This window comes from Salvelinus sp. IW2-2015, linkage group LG32 (genome assembly GCF_002910315.2).
Source record: "Salvelinus sp. IW2-2015 linkage group LG32, ASM291031v2, whole genome shotgun sequence".
Classification (NCBI taxonomy): Eukaryota; Metazoa; Chordata; class Actinopteri; order Salmoniformes; family Salmonidae; genus Salvelinus; species Salvelinus sp. IW2-2015.
The window spans coordinates 8,081,616-8,100,961 of NC_036871.1; the positions used below are offsets into that span (position 1 = coordinate 8,081,616).

General features: G+C 42.5%; 2 protein-coding genes across 3 annotated transcripts in view; one reads left to right on the forward strand and one right to left on the reverse strand.

The window, feature by feature from the left end:
- Positions 1-934: 934 nt before the first annotated feature.
- Positions 935-6,618, reverse strand: LOC111956534 (profilin-2). Of its 2 annotated transcripts, none has more exons than XM_023977006.2 (3): positions 6,276-6,618; positions 3,820-4,012; positions 935-1,629 (listed from the first exon to the last, which is right to left on the reverse strand). In XM_023977006.2, exons 1-3 carry the CDS (start codon positions 6,402-6,404, stop codon positions 1,532-1,534), a joined length of 420 nt encoding a protein of 139 aa, XP_023832774.1. In that variant the 5' UTR covers positions 6,405-6,618; the 3' UTR covers positions 935-1,531. The 2 variants fall into 2 exon arrangements, with proteins under 2 accessions (XP_023832774.1, XP_023832775.1); XM_023977007.2 differs by lacking the exon at positions 935-1,629 and adding an exon at positions 1,809-1,953 and having other exon boundaries at positions 6,276-6,600.
- A 4,077-nt stretch (positions 6,619-10,695) lies between these two features.
- Positions 10,696-19,346, forward strand: part of LOC111956954 (TSC22 domain family protein 2-like) — a 40,495-nt gene continuing 31,844 nt past the window's right edge. The window contains exon 1 of the mRNA XM_023977668.2: positions 10,696-13,560. Coding sequence (XP_023833436.1) covers positions 11,708-13,560 — 1,853 coding nt within the window. The 5' untranslated portion in view covers positions 10,696-11,707. The remainder of the gene's footprint in view (positions 13,561-19,346) is intronic.

Consider the following 19,346-nt stretch of genomic DNA (forward strand, 5'->3'; position numbering starts at 1 on the left):
CCACAAAGCCTTCACCAGAGGAGAGTGCCATAGTCCTTGCTGAGGCAGAAGTTAAAAATCTAACTCACAGTAGCAACAGATCAGATCTACATTATGGCACAGGATAGTTTTCTTTGAAAGTTTTCACAAGACAACTCACTAGTGTTCTTATTCCAACCAACACCATTTTCCATCAATTTAGTGTAAARACTTTCAATGTTGTTTTTAATATACTGTTAAGTAGTGTGCTAACAGTTGCTGATACATCTTTGATGAGTAGAGCACAAGGCAACTCATTCAAAGAGTTTTGCCCAGCAGAGCTTGGGTTTACAGTCATTCACTAAGAATACACTCATTACCAGTTGTCAAACGAGACTGCAATTTCATCAGTTAACAAATTAGCAGTAAATCAATTAGTTTCTAAGTAATCTAAAGAAGCAGTAAGTGTTTTAAAGCCATCTGAAGTATAGTGTCTAATGACTGACAAATGAGGCCAACAATCTTTCACAATGGTTTGAAGCTATTRTGAAAATCACCCTGACAGACAATTGGTCCTATGGAAAATAAAAACTTGCCAAAACATGGTTTGTAGGGACGATACACTGCGCAATGTCAGCAGCGTGAAATAAAATTGCAGGAGCTGGCATATCCTAGATATGTGCCTGAGCTATTGCAAAGATGGAATGTCCACTTTAAGACGTATTGAAGGTTCATGGGAGGAATATTATTTTTTTACTCAGCAATGCTGATCTTATCTGCCATTACGCTAAAACAATATTCCAACACCACATCAATGACTTGTAAGACCACATTCAAGTTACAACAGCAAAAGCATTTGATGGAAGATAATGCAACCGAAAGAAAAAATGAAAAACCTAAATAGTGGGCTGACTCAGCTGAGGGGTTTCAAAGTATGTTTAGAGGACTATGCTGGAGGAAATCTTTACCTTAATGATGTATGTATCAAATGACAATTCAAGGAGGACTGAATTAAAATAACATTTCTGGATGGAATATAATGGTTTGGGAAAGGCAAGGAAAGAGAAATTCTGTATACTAAAAGATATGCATGCAACTTTCAAACCCTGACATGCTGAGGAAAGGAGACCACACCAGAAGGTCATCGCTTCAAAATTCTGAAAAGGCATTTTCCTATGCAAAACTGTCTGCACCATCGAATGATGCCGCCATTTAAGGTGTGCTTCCTCCTGTCATTTTCCAATTGCTAAGTATTTGTTTATACAAGCCAAGTCCAAATTTGGTACACATTTTATTATATTTTTTATGAATTTCTTTGCACATTTCCCTTTTGGTAAATCAACCATTGCTGATGAACATGCTCTTACTTTAGTGTCAGAAATAGGTTACATAGTGTTAATGCTCTGAGAAAGAATGGTGAGGAAAAGGGACAAAAAAAACATGAATTAACAAAAAATAAAACAAAGGGTGTACATAAAATGAAACTGGGGAAGAGTACCAATGTGTCTGCTAACTAATCCTCAAAGTACTGTCAACACAATGGAGGTGAGTAAGATGATGGGTAGAGGCTGCTTCAATATCCAGACTTCCTCAAGTACTCAGCCATGGTAAATACTTTCTTGTTGAGCTGTCCGCCATGGACCCCTTCCTTTCCCATGACTAAAACTAATGCTGGAGCACACAAGGAAACAAAAAGAAAAATGAACAAAATTTAAAATAGTCTTTTTCCCCACTAAGAGTGGGGATAAAAGTGACATAGGATGTTCCCACCACGACCATTACTCTTCATTGCTATTAAAGTTTCCACGACATTTGACTGTTTGCAGAAGAAATCTTAAAAGCAATATTTATTCTCTTCTTTTTGTCCCTCAATTTTAACTAAGCAAGCTTGGTGACACTAGAACCCCGAATCCCTCAAGTATTTTGCCATTGAGTATGCCTTCTTATTCAATCCACCTCCGTGGACCCCTTCTTTGCCCATTACAAGAACCAAGACTGAAAGAGAAGAAAGGAAAAGGGAAAAGTTTAGAGTATTAAGAGGTTAGAGGAAAGGCAGTCAAGTAAAGGAAAGGTTAGTAACAAAATGGAGGTGTACAGTTGGCATAACTGAAGATAGAGTTATGGCTACTTGTTTTGCATTTGTATTACAGGGAAGAGCATGCTTGCAGGGAAATACCCATACAACCTTTGTCAGTGGTCAAAACACCTACAATACTACAGCCAACTATTATGGTATGATTTATCCTTTTTGTAGGAGCAAATAAAGTATTTACTATAAGCTCGAAAGCTTTACATTAAACCAAGTAGAGTTGGTAACTCCAGAGACAAATCTATCCTTCACAAGTTCACTGAATACAAGTTCAATGCACACTTGCAAATGTGGAGGACACGTGTTTTTAGAAACTGGMCAACTGTACAGACACCAGGTAAAAGCCAAATTGCCTTTAAAAAGGCAAGTCAAAAAGATTTCTGCCCCTTGGGAGTGTATGCAATGTGAGGCACAGGCCAGGCTCCTATAATCTCTGGTTTATTAGGCTACTTTTATCAGGGTCATCATAACCACTACAGACCACCTGGTTTACTACACACACAACCTTCCATCTGAAGAGTAATGGTGAGGGATGTGTGTGGTGTTTTTAGAGCCACTTCTTCACTGGCACCTGAGCCAGGATTATTAGTGATGTTAGAGGCAAAGTGTCACAGGGAGATTGGACAGTCACCTACCATTTCTCTTCATAACACTTGTCGCCATCTTGCCCAATTTTTTTTGAGCCAGAATATTATTAATTCATGTAGCATTTCAAAACGTAACAGACCGACTTGAAAACAGAAGTCAATGGACTGCTAGTTTATCCAAAATTAAGCAGGCCATAGACCCATACTGCTTGCATACAAGTCTAGTGTGCCAGAATGTGAAGAGACATTGTAGGCTACTGTCCAGTGACAAGATGGCTAGGAAAAATATAGGTATTAAACAGACATCCCAAAGCATGCAGCTAAAATGTTAGTGAGGTTGACAACAACCCAATAGTTAAGTAGCAGCTTAAGAAAATAATCAAAGGTAAAGACCCCCAGAGTTGATGATTAGACTCAGGTGATGACAGACGATCAGAGTAAGGGCTCAGACACACCAATAGAGTTAGCTGACCAAGAGCACTTAGCGCCTCAAAGTAATTTGTGAGCCCGAGTGCACACCGATTTCACATGTAGCATCTGTGAAAAATGTCAGGAGCCAGAAATCTACAGCACATTGAACGATCGGCATACGAACTCTAGATCAACTTTGTGCGATGTGCACAAGCCTTAAGGACCACAAAGGCAGATTGACTTAGTAGGTAAACCTTGGCTTCTTGTTTCTTTTCTCATGCCATTTCTGAACCTCGACTCAATACACCAAATAGAATGAAGCCTAATGCACCATTAGCATTTCTCAAACAAAGTATGGATCCAAGGAAGTAACATGAACTTTGCCACAATGGACACATCTTGCCGACCAGTGAGGAAATTTAACAGTTCTCCGATTTCTGTCTGCTGTGGCTTACAATGTCATACCTTAAATTGTACCCATTGTCTAAATTGATGGAACAAATGCACACTTCCTTCCCTCTGCAATATTTCATGCTCAGACTAACAATAATATATTCTGCTGTTTTTTGTATTTTATACCAAAAAAAACTGCATATACTAATATGGGAACAGAGAGCATTAGAGAATAAATAACCACCAACAATCTGCAAGATGCTTGCATTGATTAAGGACAACACTTGAGTATGTTATAGCCACAGATACATCCTAGAATGTTGCAATACCTGACATTTTTTGTTTACCACTGTAAAAAAAAAAAAAGTGGTCACCCTTTACCTTTGCCAGCTTTGCCTACAGTAATGTTGTATGTTGGCTCTCCTCCTTGACTCTTTGTCCTGATGTCCATTGTCCAGTCCCCTTCATTATGGAGACTGTCTCTGATGACCGAGCACTTCTTTGAACCCAAGGCCATGCCGTTGGTGAAGAAACTAGTCCTGTCCTTTCCAATGAGGACATCAATTTCTTGAGGCTGAAAAACAGTGGTAGTACACAGAAAATTAATGCAGACATGTTACATTTAGAAATGACATGTGCCACGAAAAGCTTCTATGAAATGGGGTGCTCATCTGGGTTTAAGTCATATTTTAAAGGGCGACGGTATCTGCTGAAAAAGAGCACAACAGATATTCTAATGCACAATTGATCTTTTATTAATTTAAGAAAGCTGCAAACCTCAACCTGTCTTAGTCAAATCTTGATTTTATTGGTGGGTGTGGCACCACTTATTAATAAAAGCAGCGATTAGATTTTTTTACACCACCCAGACCCTTTCATAACACACAGCTGTAGTAATCACAGGCATGTTCATTGTTGGCCAAAATTGATTGTTAATTTATGAAGCTTGAAGGGGAGTATGAATAGTACTTTTGAACCAGTGGCGGTCAGTGACGTTTAAGATGAGGGGGGAAGATTTGTTTTTCTTCACGAGCATGTCCATATTTCTATTACAGCATATTGTATGTCTGTCAGTCATATTCTAGTCATTCAGTTCAATGTAACATCAAAGTATACAACGAAGCTGCACACAGGTTGAAAGAAAACTTTGACGTGACAGACAGTGACACATTCAATATCCGCCTTGCACTCTTGCCTGCATATAGCTAATCCAGGGTGTAATCAGTCCAAGAACTGCAAACGAGTTTCTATCGGACAAATTCCAGTATATTTATCTCCATTTAGTTTGCTACCATGTAAGACCCCCCCACCACCAGAATGACTACACCCCTGATCACATGTAAATACAGATCACTTACATAGCAAAATATAGCTCTCTTGCTTCTCCTTCATGCAAGATATTAATTGGTTCAAAACTGTTCAACTATTGTCTTTCTCTGAGTCAACTACTCACATTTTATGCACTGTGCAGTGCTACGTGCAGCTTATGCTTTCAGTACTAGATTCATTATCTGATCCTTTGATTGGGTAGATAACATGTCAGTTCATGCTACAAGAGCGCTGACTGGTTGGAGGACGTCCTACGGAAGTTGTCATAATTACTGTGTATTTCTATGGAAGGGGTAAGAACCATGAGCCTCATAGTTTTTATATTGAAGTCAATGTACCCAGAGAACAGAAGCTAGCTGTCCTCCAGCAACACCATGGTGCTACCCTACAGAGCGCTGTTGAGGCTACTGTAGACCTTCATTGCAAAACAGTGTTTTAATTATTTGGTGATAGGTGAATATATTTTGTATAGTTTTAACTTTATATGTTTTACTCTTTTTGAAATTCACTGATGGTCCTCCCCTTCTTGCTCTGGGGAGCCTGTTTTTAACACACGAATTACCAGTTGGTTTGATTACACCTAAGGAATAATATGCAAGTAGTACAGCATTTAGCTAATCTGGTGTCAAAATGCAATAACTAGTTGCAAACTTATCTAGGTAGTTAGCAAGTTTACCCATTGTGGATGACATGGGGAGCAGCCATCTTGGTCCTGATTTGAGCATTTAAGCATTCTTTCAGTTAGATAGTTAAGAAAATAGCTAGCTACCAATTACATTTACTTATCCAGCTAGTTAGATATMATAAAATGTCGAAATATATAAACAATTATTGGCTAGCGTCTCCAATTTGAAACATTAGGTAGCCAACTTGGCTATTAGCCAAATAACTTTACTACTAGTAACGTTAGTTAGCAACTAACGTTAGCTAGCGGCCTCAACTGTTCATTCGTGTATACTAGCTAACGTTGGCAAGACAAGTCTTAACAATTTACTTACCTAGCCAACTAACGATAGTTGGCTATTGGCTAAGCTAGCCTAGTAGTGGGTCGAATATATGGCTCTGACGTTAGCTAGCTTCAGACAACGACACTCATTCATTGTGTCTAACGTCGGCAAGCAGACTTAGCACATAACGCTACCTAACATTGATAGCAGCCAGCAAATGTTGCATAATTGGCATTCGAGTAGTTGCCTGGATAAATTCACATCAGTTTAAGTTCAATATTATTGGCTAACAAGTCAGTGTACCAATTTGACGTTAGCAATAGCAAACTAGCTTGCTGACTTATCGACTTTGCTGGCCAAACGGGGATATGCGGTGAAGCTAGCTAGCGGTAGCTAGCTACTGTACTAGTTAACTGGCTAACATTAGGTAGCAAGCTCATTCTTTGCTAGGTCCGGCGAGGTTGTGATTATCCCAGGCAGCATTCATTCTGATTCAGACAAATTTCCACTATCGGCATTCATTATTTATATATTAAAATTGTTTTCCCTTTCATTTCTTACCGTTATGTTGCTAAAAGTACCACCGGCATGTGCTGCCCAAACGTATTTGGCGTCCGTATACCCAACAATGGCGGAATCCTGACAGCTGCCGTCGGCCATCAGGTTATCCACGTAGCTTTGCCAAGACATTTTTGAATGTGTTAAAATATACAGCTTCCTATGCACTCAAATATGTAGTTTCTAGGACAAGACCTTTACAGCCAATGTTGCACTGCTTACGGGTCAATTTAGTGTCTCCAACTATAGCTACCCCCACTTCAACGTTAACACACGTCTGGGCTCGGGCAGGAAAGAAAGCCAATGTAATCATGCAGCGCCTGAGCGTAGTCAGTATCAGATCCCTCCGCACAATGTGCTCACTCGCACTATATACTTAAAGGGGCAAAATAATTTTAAAAAATGTCCTCACGGTTTTGCAACGCTTTGGATTATAGTACTTATGTGATTTGTGTAATATTCTTCTCGAAACTATATTGTGAGATAAATTGAGGAATGAATAGACAGGGTGAGTGTCTATAGAACATTGCTGCAGTAAAGCAACATCTTTCATGATTTTGAGGACCTCTGTATTTCAGACAATATTGTAACAACTCTTGCCTTCCTATGGGATCGTTACAATCTCTTTAACGGAAGAAGTGGTTAGTAAATTGCCCAGGTTCGAGACCCATATGAAGGGTCGGATCTTGCCTTTTGAGGGGCTCTTAGAAAGATGTTTTTAATTTCCTGCAATTCTACAAATTTTGCCATGGGGCATATAGAAAATTTTAAAGCAAGTTTTCTGCAATTGTACATATTTTACCATGGGGAGGAGATAACAATTTGAGTTACAGCTCATCTCCTGCAATCATACCCATTTTGTAATGACTTAAGGAGGAGGAAAAGACAGAAGAGGTATCATAGATGGAGATCAGGGTGCCTTGTGAGGATCCGCTGACGAGTGGCTAGTCTGCCTTTGCCATCGGTCCTACTGGCCAATGTGCAATCGCTGGACAATAAATTGGACGAACTAAAAGCACGTATATCCTACCAACGGGACATTAAAAACTGTAATATCTTATGTTTCACCGAGCCGTGGCTGAACGAAGACATGAATAACATAGAGCTGGCGGGTTATACACTGTATCGGTAGGATCGAACAGCAGCCTCTGGTAAGACAAAGGGTGGGGGTCTATGTATATTTGTAAACAACAGCTGGTGCACGATATCTACGGAAGTCTCTAGGTTTTGCTTGCCTGAGGTAGAGTATCTCCCGAGTGGGAGCAGCGGTCTAAGGCATTGCATGTCACTACAGTCCCTGGTTCGAATCCAGACTSTATCACATCCAGCCGTGATTGGGAGTCCCATAGGGCGGCGCACAATTGGCCCAGCGTCGTCTGGGTAGGCCACCATTGTAAGTAAGAATTTATTCTGAACTGACTTGCCTGGTTAAATAAATAAAAATAATCCCATGATAAGCTGTAGACCAAACTATATACTTAGAGAGTTTTCAGCTGTATTTTTCATAGCTGTCTACATACCACCACAGAACAATGCTGGCACTAAGACCGCACTTATTGAGCTGTATGCCGCCATAAYCAAACAGGAAAACGCTCATCCAGAGGCGGCGCTCCTAGTGGCCGGGGACTTTAATGCAGGAAAACTTAAATCTGTTTTACCTAATTTCTATCAGCATGTTAAATGTGCAACAGGAGGTAAAAATACTCTAGACCACCTTTACTCCACACACAGAGACGCCTACGAAGCTCTCCCTCGCCCTCCATTTTGCAAATCTGAACATAATTCTATCCCCCTGATTCCTGCTTACAAGCAAAAATTAAAGCAGGAAGTGCAAGTCACTCGGTCAATAAAAAACTGGTAAGATGAAGCAGATGCTAAGGTATAGGACTATTTTGCTAGCACAGACTGGAATATGTTCCCGGGATTCTTCTGATGGCATTAGGAGTACACCGCATCAGTCACTGGCTTCATCAATAAGTGCATCGATGACGTCCCCCCCACAGTGACTGTACGTACATACCCCAACCAGAAGCCATGGATTACAGGCAACATCCGCACTGAGCTAGAGGGTAGAGTAAGCCCTCAGTCCAGCCTCTCTCAGCCTATTGTGGACAGTCTGAGCACTGATGGAGGGATTGTGCGTTCCTGGTGTAACTCGGGCAGTTGTTGTTGCCATCCTGTACCTGTCACGCAGGTGTGATGTTCGGATGTACCGATCCTGTGCAGGTGTTGTTACATGTGGTATGCCACTGCAAGGACGATCAGCTGTCCATCCTGTCTCCCTGTAGCGCTGTCTTAGGCGTCTCACAGTACGGACATTGCATTATATTGCCCTGGCCACATCTGCAGTCCTCATACCTCCTTGCATCATGCCTAAGGCACGTTCACGCTGATGAGCAGGGACCCTGGTGTTTTTCAGAGTCAGTAGAAAGGCCTCTTTAGTGTCCTAAGGTTTCATAACTGTGACCTTAATTGCCTACCGTCTGTAAGCTGTTAGTGTCTTAACGACCGTTCCACAGGTGCATGTTCATTAATTGTTTATTATTCATTGAACAAGCATGGGAAACAGTGTTTAAACCCTTTACAATGAAGATCTGTGAAGTTATTTGGATTTTTACGAATGTTTTTGAAAGACAGGGTCCTGAAAAAGGGACTTTTCTTTTTTGGCTGAGTTTATGTAAAATGTATGCAAAGTTTTACCTTTAAAATGCCCAATTATACAAAACATGACAAGTTTCTAGGAAATTTGTAAAAGAACATTCCCTTTGTGCTATATGGATGTAAATTGGGATTTGTGTATATAACTAAACTGCTAAGTCCATCATATACATATTCTAAACCATATGTAATGCTTTTATGTTCCTCTGGTGACAAAGAACACATTATCTATCTATGTAACTACCCAAATGCAACACCATAAATATGTCAGCGATGTTACACAGACTATGCAGGGTTACGCAGTGTTTWCTTTTTCAAATATAAGAACTGAATCATGGGTTTTTTAGTGGAGGCTGATCATAAAGTGCCTAAAATGCTTTGATACAGCACTATGACCAATTTGTAAAAGATACAAGTACAACCAAGTCTGGTGATCAGTGAATTGTAGTCATAAGACGTTGCACATTGCTGCTATGGCCCAAAGCAAAGAAAGTTACCATGAGCTGATTCAGTAAATAAGCATCTACAGAAATACAATATTACAGCCCACCTGGAAAATGAGATCTCATGGTGACATTAGAGCAGAAATAAATGAAAGTACATAATTTTGAAGAAGCTGGGTAGGACCAATCCAATAATCTCAAACTACTAAAACAAAAATCATCATGATGTCCTTGGAATGCCCCTCTAAATTAAGGCAGTTATACTATGAACAATGTCAAACCTAAATATCTTTAGGCACAGGTTCTAACTTGCTAGATCCTAATGCAAACTACACTACATCACCAAAAGTATGTGGACACCTGCTCGTCGAACATCTCATTCCAAAATTATGGGTATTAATATGGAGTTGGTCCCCCCTTTGCTGCTTTAACAGTGTAACTAAGGGGCCTAGCCCGAAACACAAAAAAAGCCCCATTAAAAACAACCATTATTCCTCCTCCACCAAACTTTACAGTTGGCACTATGCATCCGGGCAGGTAGTGTTCTCCTGGCATCCGCCAAACCCATATTAGTCCGTRGGACTGCCAGATGGTGAAGCGTGATTCATCACGCCAGAGAACGATTTTCCTTTGCTCCAGATTCCAATTGCGGCTAGCTTTACACCATTCCAGCCGACATTTGGCATTACGCATGGTGATCTTAGGCTTTTGTGCACTTACAGTTGACCGGGGCAGCTCTGGCAGGGCAGAGATTTGATGGACTGACTTGTTGGAAAGGTAGCATTCTATGATGGTGCCACATTGAAAGTCACTGAGCTCTTCAGTAAGGGCATTCTACTGCCAATGTTTGTCTATGGAGATTGCATGGCTGTTTTCTCGATTTTATACACCTGTCAGCAACAGTGTGGCTGAAATCCACTAATTTGAAGGGGTGTCCACATACTTTTGTATATATAGTGTATTTTCGAGGGATTCACAGCCATCTATAGTTCATTGAACTGACTGAATATGTTAAGATTTGTATACATTGGCCACCAGGGGTCCAAAGATACAAAGACCACCAGGGGTCCATGGCAGAGTTTTAGTTCTCGATTGTTCCTGCTCCCTTCAATAGTGTTCTTCACCAATCCCTTGAGGGGGACGGATAGTAAGGGGTGCAATCCCCCTTTCAAATACTAAGTGGTCTAAAAAGAAATAAGACAAATGGTCTAAAAGTGTAGTAAATATATTGAGAGAGAGAGAAATGAAATTCTCAATCATTATGTACGTAAAAATAGTTGCGTTCGCTTCCCACGATGCAGTGCAATTGTACGTAACCAAATATGTTCTATTATATTGACAAGACAGTCGAGTGACTGCTCTAACAATGGAAATACATGTCCATGAAGATGGAAGGCAGGCGGAAAGAGACGATATCTTGTGGGACCATTCTAGCTAATAAGAGGGCAAATACGCGTGTGAACAGCAGTCACAACTCCGATATAAAGTTGTTTTTTCTAAGTTGCTGAAATCCCATGTGCGTCTACTTATATCAGTGCGTTCGTGACAATCAAACAATTGACCAAATTCGACACTTGTCATTGACTTCCTTACAACAATTTCTCATTGGTAGTCTTAAATTCGTGGACAGATTTTGTGCGGAGTAAACCCTCTCGCTTTGCCTCTTCCTCTCTGATATAACTGGCTAGCCATCTTCTTGACAAGAGTAAGGTAGGCGCTGTTTGGAATGTCAGTTCCATGAAGTGGGAAATAGTGACAGTGTATTCTTGGTAATGTGTTTCAATTACCTTTTAAACAGTGTTAGTATTGAATAATTTTTAATTCGCAAGTCAAGAGGGGAGAGTAGACTTGATCCGCATGATGTCTTACATACTTGTCCCAACGTAGAGGAGTGTTGTAGCTAGCAAGCTAGCTAGCTAGCCAACCACGTTAGCTCTTTGAGTGGAGGGGTACGGGCCCGCCTCAGACTAAAGTAGCTCCTGCAGCTGGGGAGCTCTATCTGCGACAGCGGCCATCTGACAACTACGGAGTCGGGACATTACTTACTGGGCAGGCCGGTTCAAAGCTTCAAAGCTTTGGAATAGTTATTTAATTGCTAGTTACTTCTATTGGCAAACGCCGCATTGCTTGAATTGAGAGGGTCGGTCTTCAATGTTATGAACTCGTAAAATGCAACAGGAGACGAGCGGAGGTAGGATGACTTACTCGTCTTGATAATAGAATAACTGAAATCGATGCAAATACGCTGTTTCAGATAGCCATTTGTCAGCTGGTACTAGCCCACTCGCGTTTGACGCAGGATATTTAGACGAGTTGTAAACGCAGGCTCTCAAAATGTCTAAAATGCCGGCTAAAAAGAAGAGCTGTTTTCAGATCACAAGTGTGACACAGGCTCAGGTGGCGGCCAGCAGTGCCACGGATGACACAGAGAGCCTGGACGACCCAGACGAATCACGGACTGAAGACGTGTCTTCGGAAATATTCGACATGTCCCGGGCTGACTACGAGCCGGAGGTATGTGATCGAAGTTCATCTGAGGAAACCCTAAACCATGTAGGGGAGCAAGAGGCACCTGGCGTTATACCTCAAGTTGGGCAGCTACCTACAATGTCGGGTCCCCCAAATGAGTGTTTTGCTATTCGAAAGGTGGGAGTGGCAGGCTCTCATGTTAGCCAGCAAACTCTGGGAACTGGTTCCTCAAGCGGCCTCCCTAGTATCGCTCAGTCCAGGCTCATGCAACAGCCTGCCCCAGTGACCAGTGGGGTGGCTACCAACGTGTCAGTGAGCACATCCCAGCCAGTAGTGACTAGTTCAACCCCTACTTCTACGACGTCGACAACAAGTTGCAGTTCACGCTTCAGGGTCATCAAACTTGATCATGGTACTGGAGAGCCCTTCAGAAGGGGCCGATGGACTTGCACAGAGTTCTATGAGAAAGACTCGGAGGGTAACACAGTGGTTAACAGGACTGCGGATAACATTAGGCATGCCAATGCGTTGGACCCCAGCGCCGACAGGGACAGCGGGCTGGGGTTGACAGGTGGTTCGGTGGTCGCACCGGCGACTCTCTCAGGCCAGGGCCTAGACTCTATAGTGGATGCTGCTGCACTTAGTGCCTCGCACATTCCCCCAGTGGACACACTGCTGCAGCAGCTCCACCACCAAAACTACAACATGGGGCAGCCTGGAACTGCCACATCCAACGCTTTCCCCACCAACAAACCCATGGCTGTCTCAGTTCAGCAGCCAGCTCTGGGCACTATCCAACCCGCTGCCCTCCAGAACCTCCTTGTGGGGTTCAACGGTCTGCCTCAAACTGGCATCCACGTACAGAAATCTCATAGCGTGCCCCCGGCAGCCCAGACCCAGCCACTGGCTTACCCTCTCCAGCAGCAGCAACCCATGCTACAGCATCTTCCACTGGGACACCATCTATCCAACCAACCCCCAGGCCTGCCCCAGAACCAGGCTGACTACTACCAACACCACCAACCTGTCATGGAGGCAGTGGCGTCGGCTGGCCAGACCCTTTCCATGGCCAGCCTCTCCGTGGGACAACCTATGGGTCAGGGCCCATCGCCAGTCATGACTCCCGCCGCCGGGGTGCCGATGCAGGGCCAGGTAGGGGAGTTGGCAGCAGCGGGGGGAGGTGTCTCTTTACCCCTTAGTCAGCCAGCTCCAGGCTTGATGGGTGCAGGTATTGGAGGTGTTGGGGCCTCCATGCTGCTGGGCAGAACCTCTACCCTGCAGCAGCCTGTGTGTCAGTACGCCCCCACAGGGATGCCTCAGCCCCTCGGGCTCCACTCCATGCCCCCCAGTGCCCAAAACGTGCCTACCGCCGTCGTAGCCGTGACCACCAGCATTGCCGGCATGCCCACCACTGTGCCCAGTGCCTCCAACACCGCTGCAGCAGTCCCTGCCACCATGTCAAACCTGACCGCCTTCTTGTTGCCCGGGCAACAGGCCCCCATGGCCCGCAATGGCGGGGGGGTGCAGGACCTCTTGGCTGCCGGGTTTGACCAGGTGGAGGAGGGCAGTAGGAAGGTGGAGGGCCTCGCGGCGGCTCAGCCTCCCGCCATCGCTGAGAAAAACCTGATGAAGACCCCAGAGGGCCTGCATCAGGCCGACAACCCCTCTGTGAACAGCCTGTTTGGAATACCCATACAAATGGACTGGGATGAGGACAGGTAAGGCCCCACCACCATCGTTCACCCTGTTACAGTTCACCATAGAAGGGAATAACCTAGCTAGAAAGTCAACTAAATGCTGTCAGGCAACATACTATGGACTCTCAGGGGCAGAGCCATTCAGATACATGACTTAGGCCCAGCCTAAAATTGCCAAAGACTCCAGTCACCCAAACCATAGACTGTTCACTCTTTTACCATCCGGCAAACGGACCAACAGGCTTTGAGACAGCTTCTACCCCCAAGCCATAAGACTGCTAAATGGTCAATTAATGGTACCCGAACTATCTGTACTGACTCTCCATCTTGCGCTGTCCTTATGGACACTCACTAGACTTTATATACACACTCACACACTACATTGACACTCCCACACACAACCCACACACATTGAAATACACCACATACATCCACACACTCATACCGACAACACAAATGCCCACATTACGCACACTCATTTGCTGCTGCTACTCTGTTCTTTATTTTAGTCTTATCTATCCTGATGCCTAGTCACTTTACCTTGCATTCATGTCTGTCTCTTAAGTCGCTCTGGATAAGAGCGTCTGCTAAATGACTTAAATGTAAATGTCTCTAATACTTTACCTCTGCACATTCATCTGGTACTGGTACTCCCTGTATACATCTCCATTCTTGTGCATTTAATTGTATTCCTCGTGTCACTATTTTAGTTGTATTATTTTTAAACCGCTTCGTTGGGAAGGGCTCGTAGGCAAGCATTTGTACTACACCCGTTGTATTCATGTTAAAATTCAATTTGATTTGATTAGCTATAGCGAAACAATAGCTCAATCTCCTTGGTTGAGGTATAAATCATTTTGGTACGTTTCAGTACAATTGGCAGGTTTTCATATCAGTGTGGAAAAACATTGCAGCTGTGGAGTAGTTTTATAAAGTGCAGGGGGGGTGTGTTCACATGGGGGAGGGTCTGTTTGAAATTGTGGCAACCAGCTCCCTGGACACACAGTGCATTCGGAAAGTATTCAGACCCTTTGACTTTTTCAACATTTTGTTACGTTACAGCCTTATTCAAAAATGTATTATAATTTTTTTTCCCTCAATCTACACACAATACCGCATAATGACAAAGCAAAGATAGGTTTTTAGAAAGGGAAATATCACATTTACCTAAGTATTCAGGCCTTTTACTCAGTACTTTGTTGCTCGCCTTTGGCAGTGATTATAGCCTCGAGTCTACTTGGGCATGACGCTACAAGCTTGGCACACCTGTATTTGGGGAGTTTCTTCCATTCTCTGCAGATCCTCTCAAGTTCTGTCAGGTTGGATGGGGACCGTCTCTGCACAGCTATCTTCAGGTTTCTCCAAAGATGTTCAATCGGGTTCAAGTCCGGGCTCTGGCTGGGCCACTCAAGGACTTTGAGACTTGTCCCGAAGCCCCTCCCGCATTGTCTTGGCTGTGTGCTTAGGTTCATTGTCCTGTTGGAAGGTGAACCTTCGCACAAGTCTGAGGTCCTGAACTCTCTGGAGCAGGTTTTCAGCAAGGGTCTTTTAGTACTTTGCTCCGTTCATCTTTCCCTCGATCCAGACTAGTCTCCCAGTCCCTGCTGCTGAAAAACATTCCCACAGCATGATGTTGCCACCACCATGCTTCACCGTAGGGATGGTGCCATGTTTATTTCCCCAGACGTGATACTTGGCATTAAGGTCAAAGAGTTCAATCTTGGTTTTCATCAGACCAGAGAGTGTTGTTTCTCATGGTCAGAGTCCTTTGGGGGCCTTTTGGCAAACCCCAAGCGAGCTGTCATGTGCCTTTTACTGAGGAGTGGCTTCCGTCTGGCCACTCTACCATAAAGGCCTGATGGGTGGAGTGCTGCAGAGATGGTTGTCCTTCTGGAAGGTTCTCCCATCTCCACAGAGGAACTCTGGAGCTCTGTCAGAGTGACTATCGGGTTCTTGGTCACCTCCCTGACCCTTCTCCCCCAATTGCTCTCTAGCTACAATGTTATCTTCAACCTAGCATGTCTTTTAGCTAGCTAGCTGCTCTGCAGTGCAAGCTAGCTTGACTTGCMATAAAGTTTGAGAAACAAGTTGAGGAAAAGTAATTAAACAACTTTTTTTTATTATCACCTGAAACTGTATTTATCCTGGCATGAATGAGAAGTTCATATTTTCTAATCTCCCAAGAATACATGCGATCTCTGACGAGAGACTCTCCTTCCATCTTGCATTAAACACTTGTCCGTTCAGTAGCGGAACAAGACTCCATGAAGATGACGTAAGGCATAATGAAATATGTCACGATGTACATGGGTCAATTTTAGAGTTAAGAAATCAGCATWTTCAAAATGCAGACCATCAAATCTTTTAAACCTTTTGACCTGAATGTTTACATTGAAATTAAAGAGTGACTTTTTTTGTCTGATCAGGGGCATGCAACTAGGACTGACCCCTTTTTTTTTCTTTTTTTTTCTTTTTTTTTACCGACTGGTCGATTATGTAGTCGATAGGCTGTTGGTCGACCTAGATTTCGCTAGTTGAGCAGTCACAAAAAAATTAATGGTGCACACGATACCTGTCTGCTTCACACCTGTCTGAGTGGACTAATCCATTGCGGAGGCTGTGGGGATGTCACTGTCACTTTTGTGCTACTGAAATTGTATATGTTTATATTATGTAAGAACAATGGTGCAACTAATAAAAATATAATTTTATATCATGCTTTCTCTTGCCTTTAGAGCGGTCGCTGTCCATGGTTCTGAAACGCCAGTGCGCTGTTGAATTTGTGCCTTTATTCATGTTGCTATGTGCATAATAGCGAAGTRAACCAGTATATTGGTGTTGAGAACAATACGGAGGAGGTAGAATTAGGAGACAGGAAAACAGCCCTTGCCTTAATTGTCTAAGAAAAGTGAGGAGAGGGGAAACCCCAACTTAATTAGGTCTAATCAATAGCCTAACTGTTAAATGTGCCTGACTTTAAGTCATCCATATACAGTACCAGTCAAAAGTTTGGACACACCTACTCATTCAAGGGTTTTTCTTTATTTTTATTTTTGTCTACATTGTTGAATAATAGTGAAGACATCAAAACTATGAAATAACATATATTGAGTCATGTAGTAACAAAAAATAGATTATTGAAAGTAGCCACCCTTTGCCTTGATGGCAGCTTTGCACACTCTTGGCATTCTCTCAAGCAGCTTCATGAGGAATGCCTTTACAACAGTCTTGGAAGGAGTTCCCACAAATGCTAAGCGCTTGTCTGTTTTTCCTTAACTCTGCGGTCCAACTCATCCCAAACCATCTCAATTGATTGTTGGAGGCCAGGTCATCTGATGCAGCACTCCATCACTCTCCTTCTTGGTCAAATAGCCCTTACCAGCCTGGATGTGTGTTGGGTCATTGTCCTGTTGGAAAAACAAATGATAGTCCCACTAAGCGCAAACCAGATGATGGCATACCACTGCAGAATGCTGTGGTAGCCATGCTGGTTAAGTGTGCCTTGAATTCTAAATAAATCACTGACAGTGTTACCAGCAAAGCACCCCCACACCACCAACCAAAAATCTCAAATTTGGACTCATCAGACCAAAGGACAGATTTCCACCAGTCTAATGTCCATTGCTCGTGTTTCATGGACAAGCAAGTCTCTTCTTCTTATTGGTGTCCTGTAGTAGTGGTTTCTTTGCAATTTGACCATGAAGGCCTGATTCACGCAGTCTCTGAACAGTTGATGTTGAGATGTCTGTTAATTGAGCTCTGTGAAGCATTTATTTGGGCTGCAATTTCTGAGGCTGGTAACTTTTTAATGAACTTGTCCTCTGCAGCAGAAGTAACTCTGGGTCTTCCTTTCCTGTGGTGGTCCTCATGAGAGTCAGTTTCATCATAGCGCTTGATGGCTTTTGCGACTGGACTTTAAGAAACTTTCAAAGTTCCTGAAATGTTAAGAATTGAAGGGTCATGTCGTTAAGTAATAATGGACTTTTAATAAGGCACACCTGTAAATTTAAATGCATTCCAGGTGACTACCTCATGAAGCTGGTTGAGAGAATGCCAAGAGTGTGCAAAGCTGTTATCGAGGCAAAGGGTGGCTACTTTGAAGAATCTCATATGATCATATCATTATATTAATAATGTCGTTGTCATTCGTAGGGTTAGTATAGTAGCCTTGCATAACCACCATCGAGCTGTAGGCCTTAAGAGTGCATCCTGTTTAGTCTTAATACCGTAACTTACTTAGGCCTAAATGTGTCTCTCTCTCTCATATATATATATGAGAGAGAGAGACATTTATATGCTACTGTATCAATATTATCACACAGTATACAAGTCATTCATGTTTTGAAATGTAATCAAGCATTTTACTTTTAAAATGAAATTATGAAGGGACCCTTGAATAATTAGTGTAAACAATAAATAAACCTTTCCATGTTGGCAATTGCATTAACAAATGCATGCTACTGTTTTTAGTCTGTAATAAAGGCTTTACAACGCAAATTGTTAAACTCTGGTAGTTTTATAATTTAGTGTTTACATTGTTCCAAACAGTCCCCAATTTAAAAAATAAAAAAAATGGTAATCTAACCTGTTTTGCACACAATATGCAACCAGCGCTTGCTCCTTACCTTCCTCCTTTTTCTTTATCTCCAGTAGTTTCCACAACTAAATCAAATCTATTCCATACATCTGACTTCCCCTTTCCCTCCTGCACCCAGTAAATATTTCCCAGTTTTTTTCGAGTTTCTTTTTCACGTCCTCCGCATCCATTTTGCTGTCATGTGATGGGAGAGCAAGGGTTGAGGGAATAGGGAATGTTATTTTCTAAACAAAATGGTTTTTTTGATAACAACTCTTCAGTCAGAAATGGCTTTAATTAAGTTGCAGCTTCAGCAACACGGACTGCACGATAAACACTGATGTTCTGCAGTGGTCGCTGCAGCAGGGATAAGAGAGCGAGACAACGGGTGCACACAGGAAGTCCGACACCGGCCAGACACAATCAAATCAATTGTGGTCAGACTCCCTCTAGTTATTTGTGTCTTAAATATTTAATCTAACAGTGCGCTTAAAGCATCAGACAAGCTCAGTCCATATAGTGGATTTTATTAAAACACGTAGGGTGTGTCTACATATAGAAAAATGTGTTTTAAAAATGTTGGCTAATCGAAGTTTTTTTTTTTTAGTCGGGGATAGCTTTACATGCAACAACAGTATTCCTTCACAGAAAATGCATTAGTGCACCACATTCGGCAGAAAATAGCTTAATTTTCATCAGATGACAACAGAAGTGCAACGCTATTTGGCTATTCTTTTTATTTCTGTTGATCATAGAAGGAATGCAGCCAGCTACATTTCACAATGTTTTGCTTGAAGTTAAACTGGTGTTTTACCTGAGAAAAGTAGCTACACATCAGTCAGAGTGCTGTCTACTTATAAAAATGAATTCTCTTCCGAGTGTAGACGTGCAACTGAGCACAAAATGAGTCTGATGCCAAGCAGAAATTACAATAAGAAGCATTTTAGATCTGCGTTGACAAAACGCAGCAAGATATTTCTTATGCGTTTTGTAATTTTGTTGTTGTTGTGGAATTCTGCATTAAAGCACCTCTGGCAAAGATTACAGCCTTGAGTCGTCTTGTGTATGACGCTACAAGCTTAGTACACCTGTTTTTGGGGAGTTCCTCTGGTTCTTCTCTGCAGAACCTCTCAAGCTTTGTCAGGTTGGATGGAGTGTCACTGCATAGCTTTTTTCAGTTATCTCCAGAGATGTTCAGGCTCTGACTCGGCCACTCAAGGACATTCAGAGA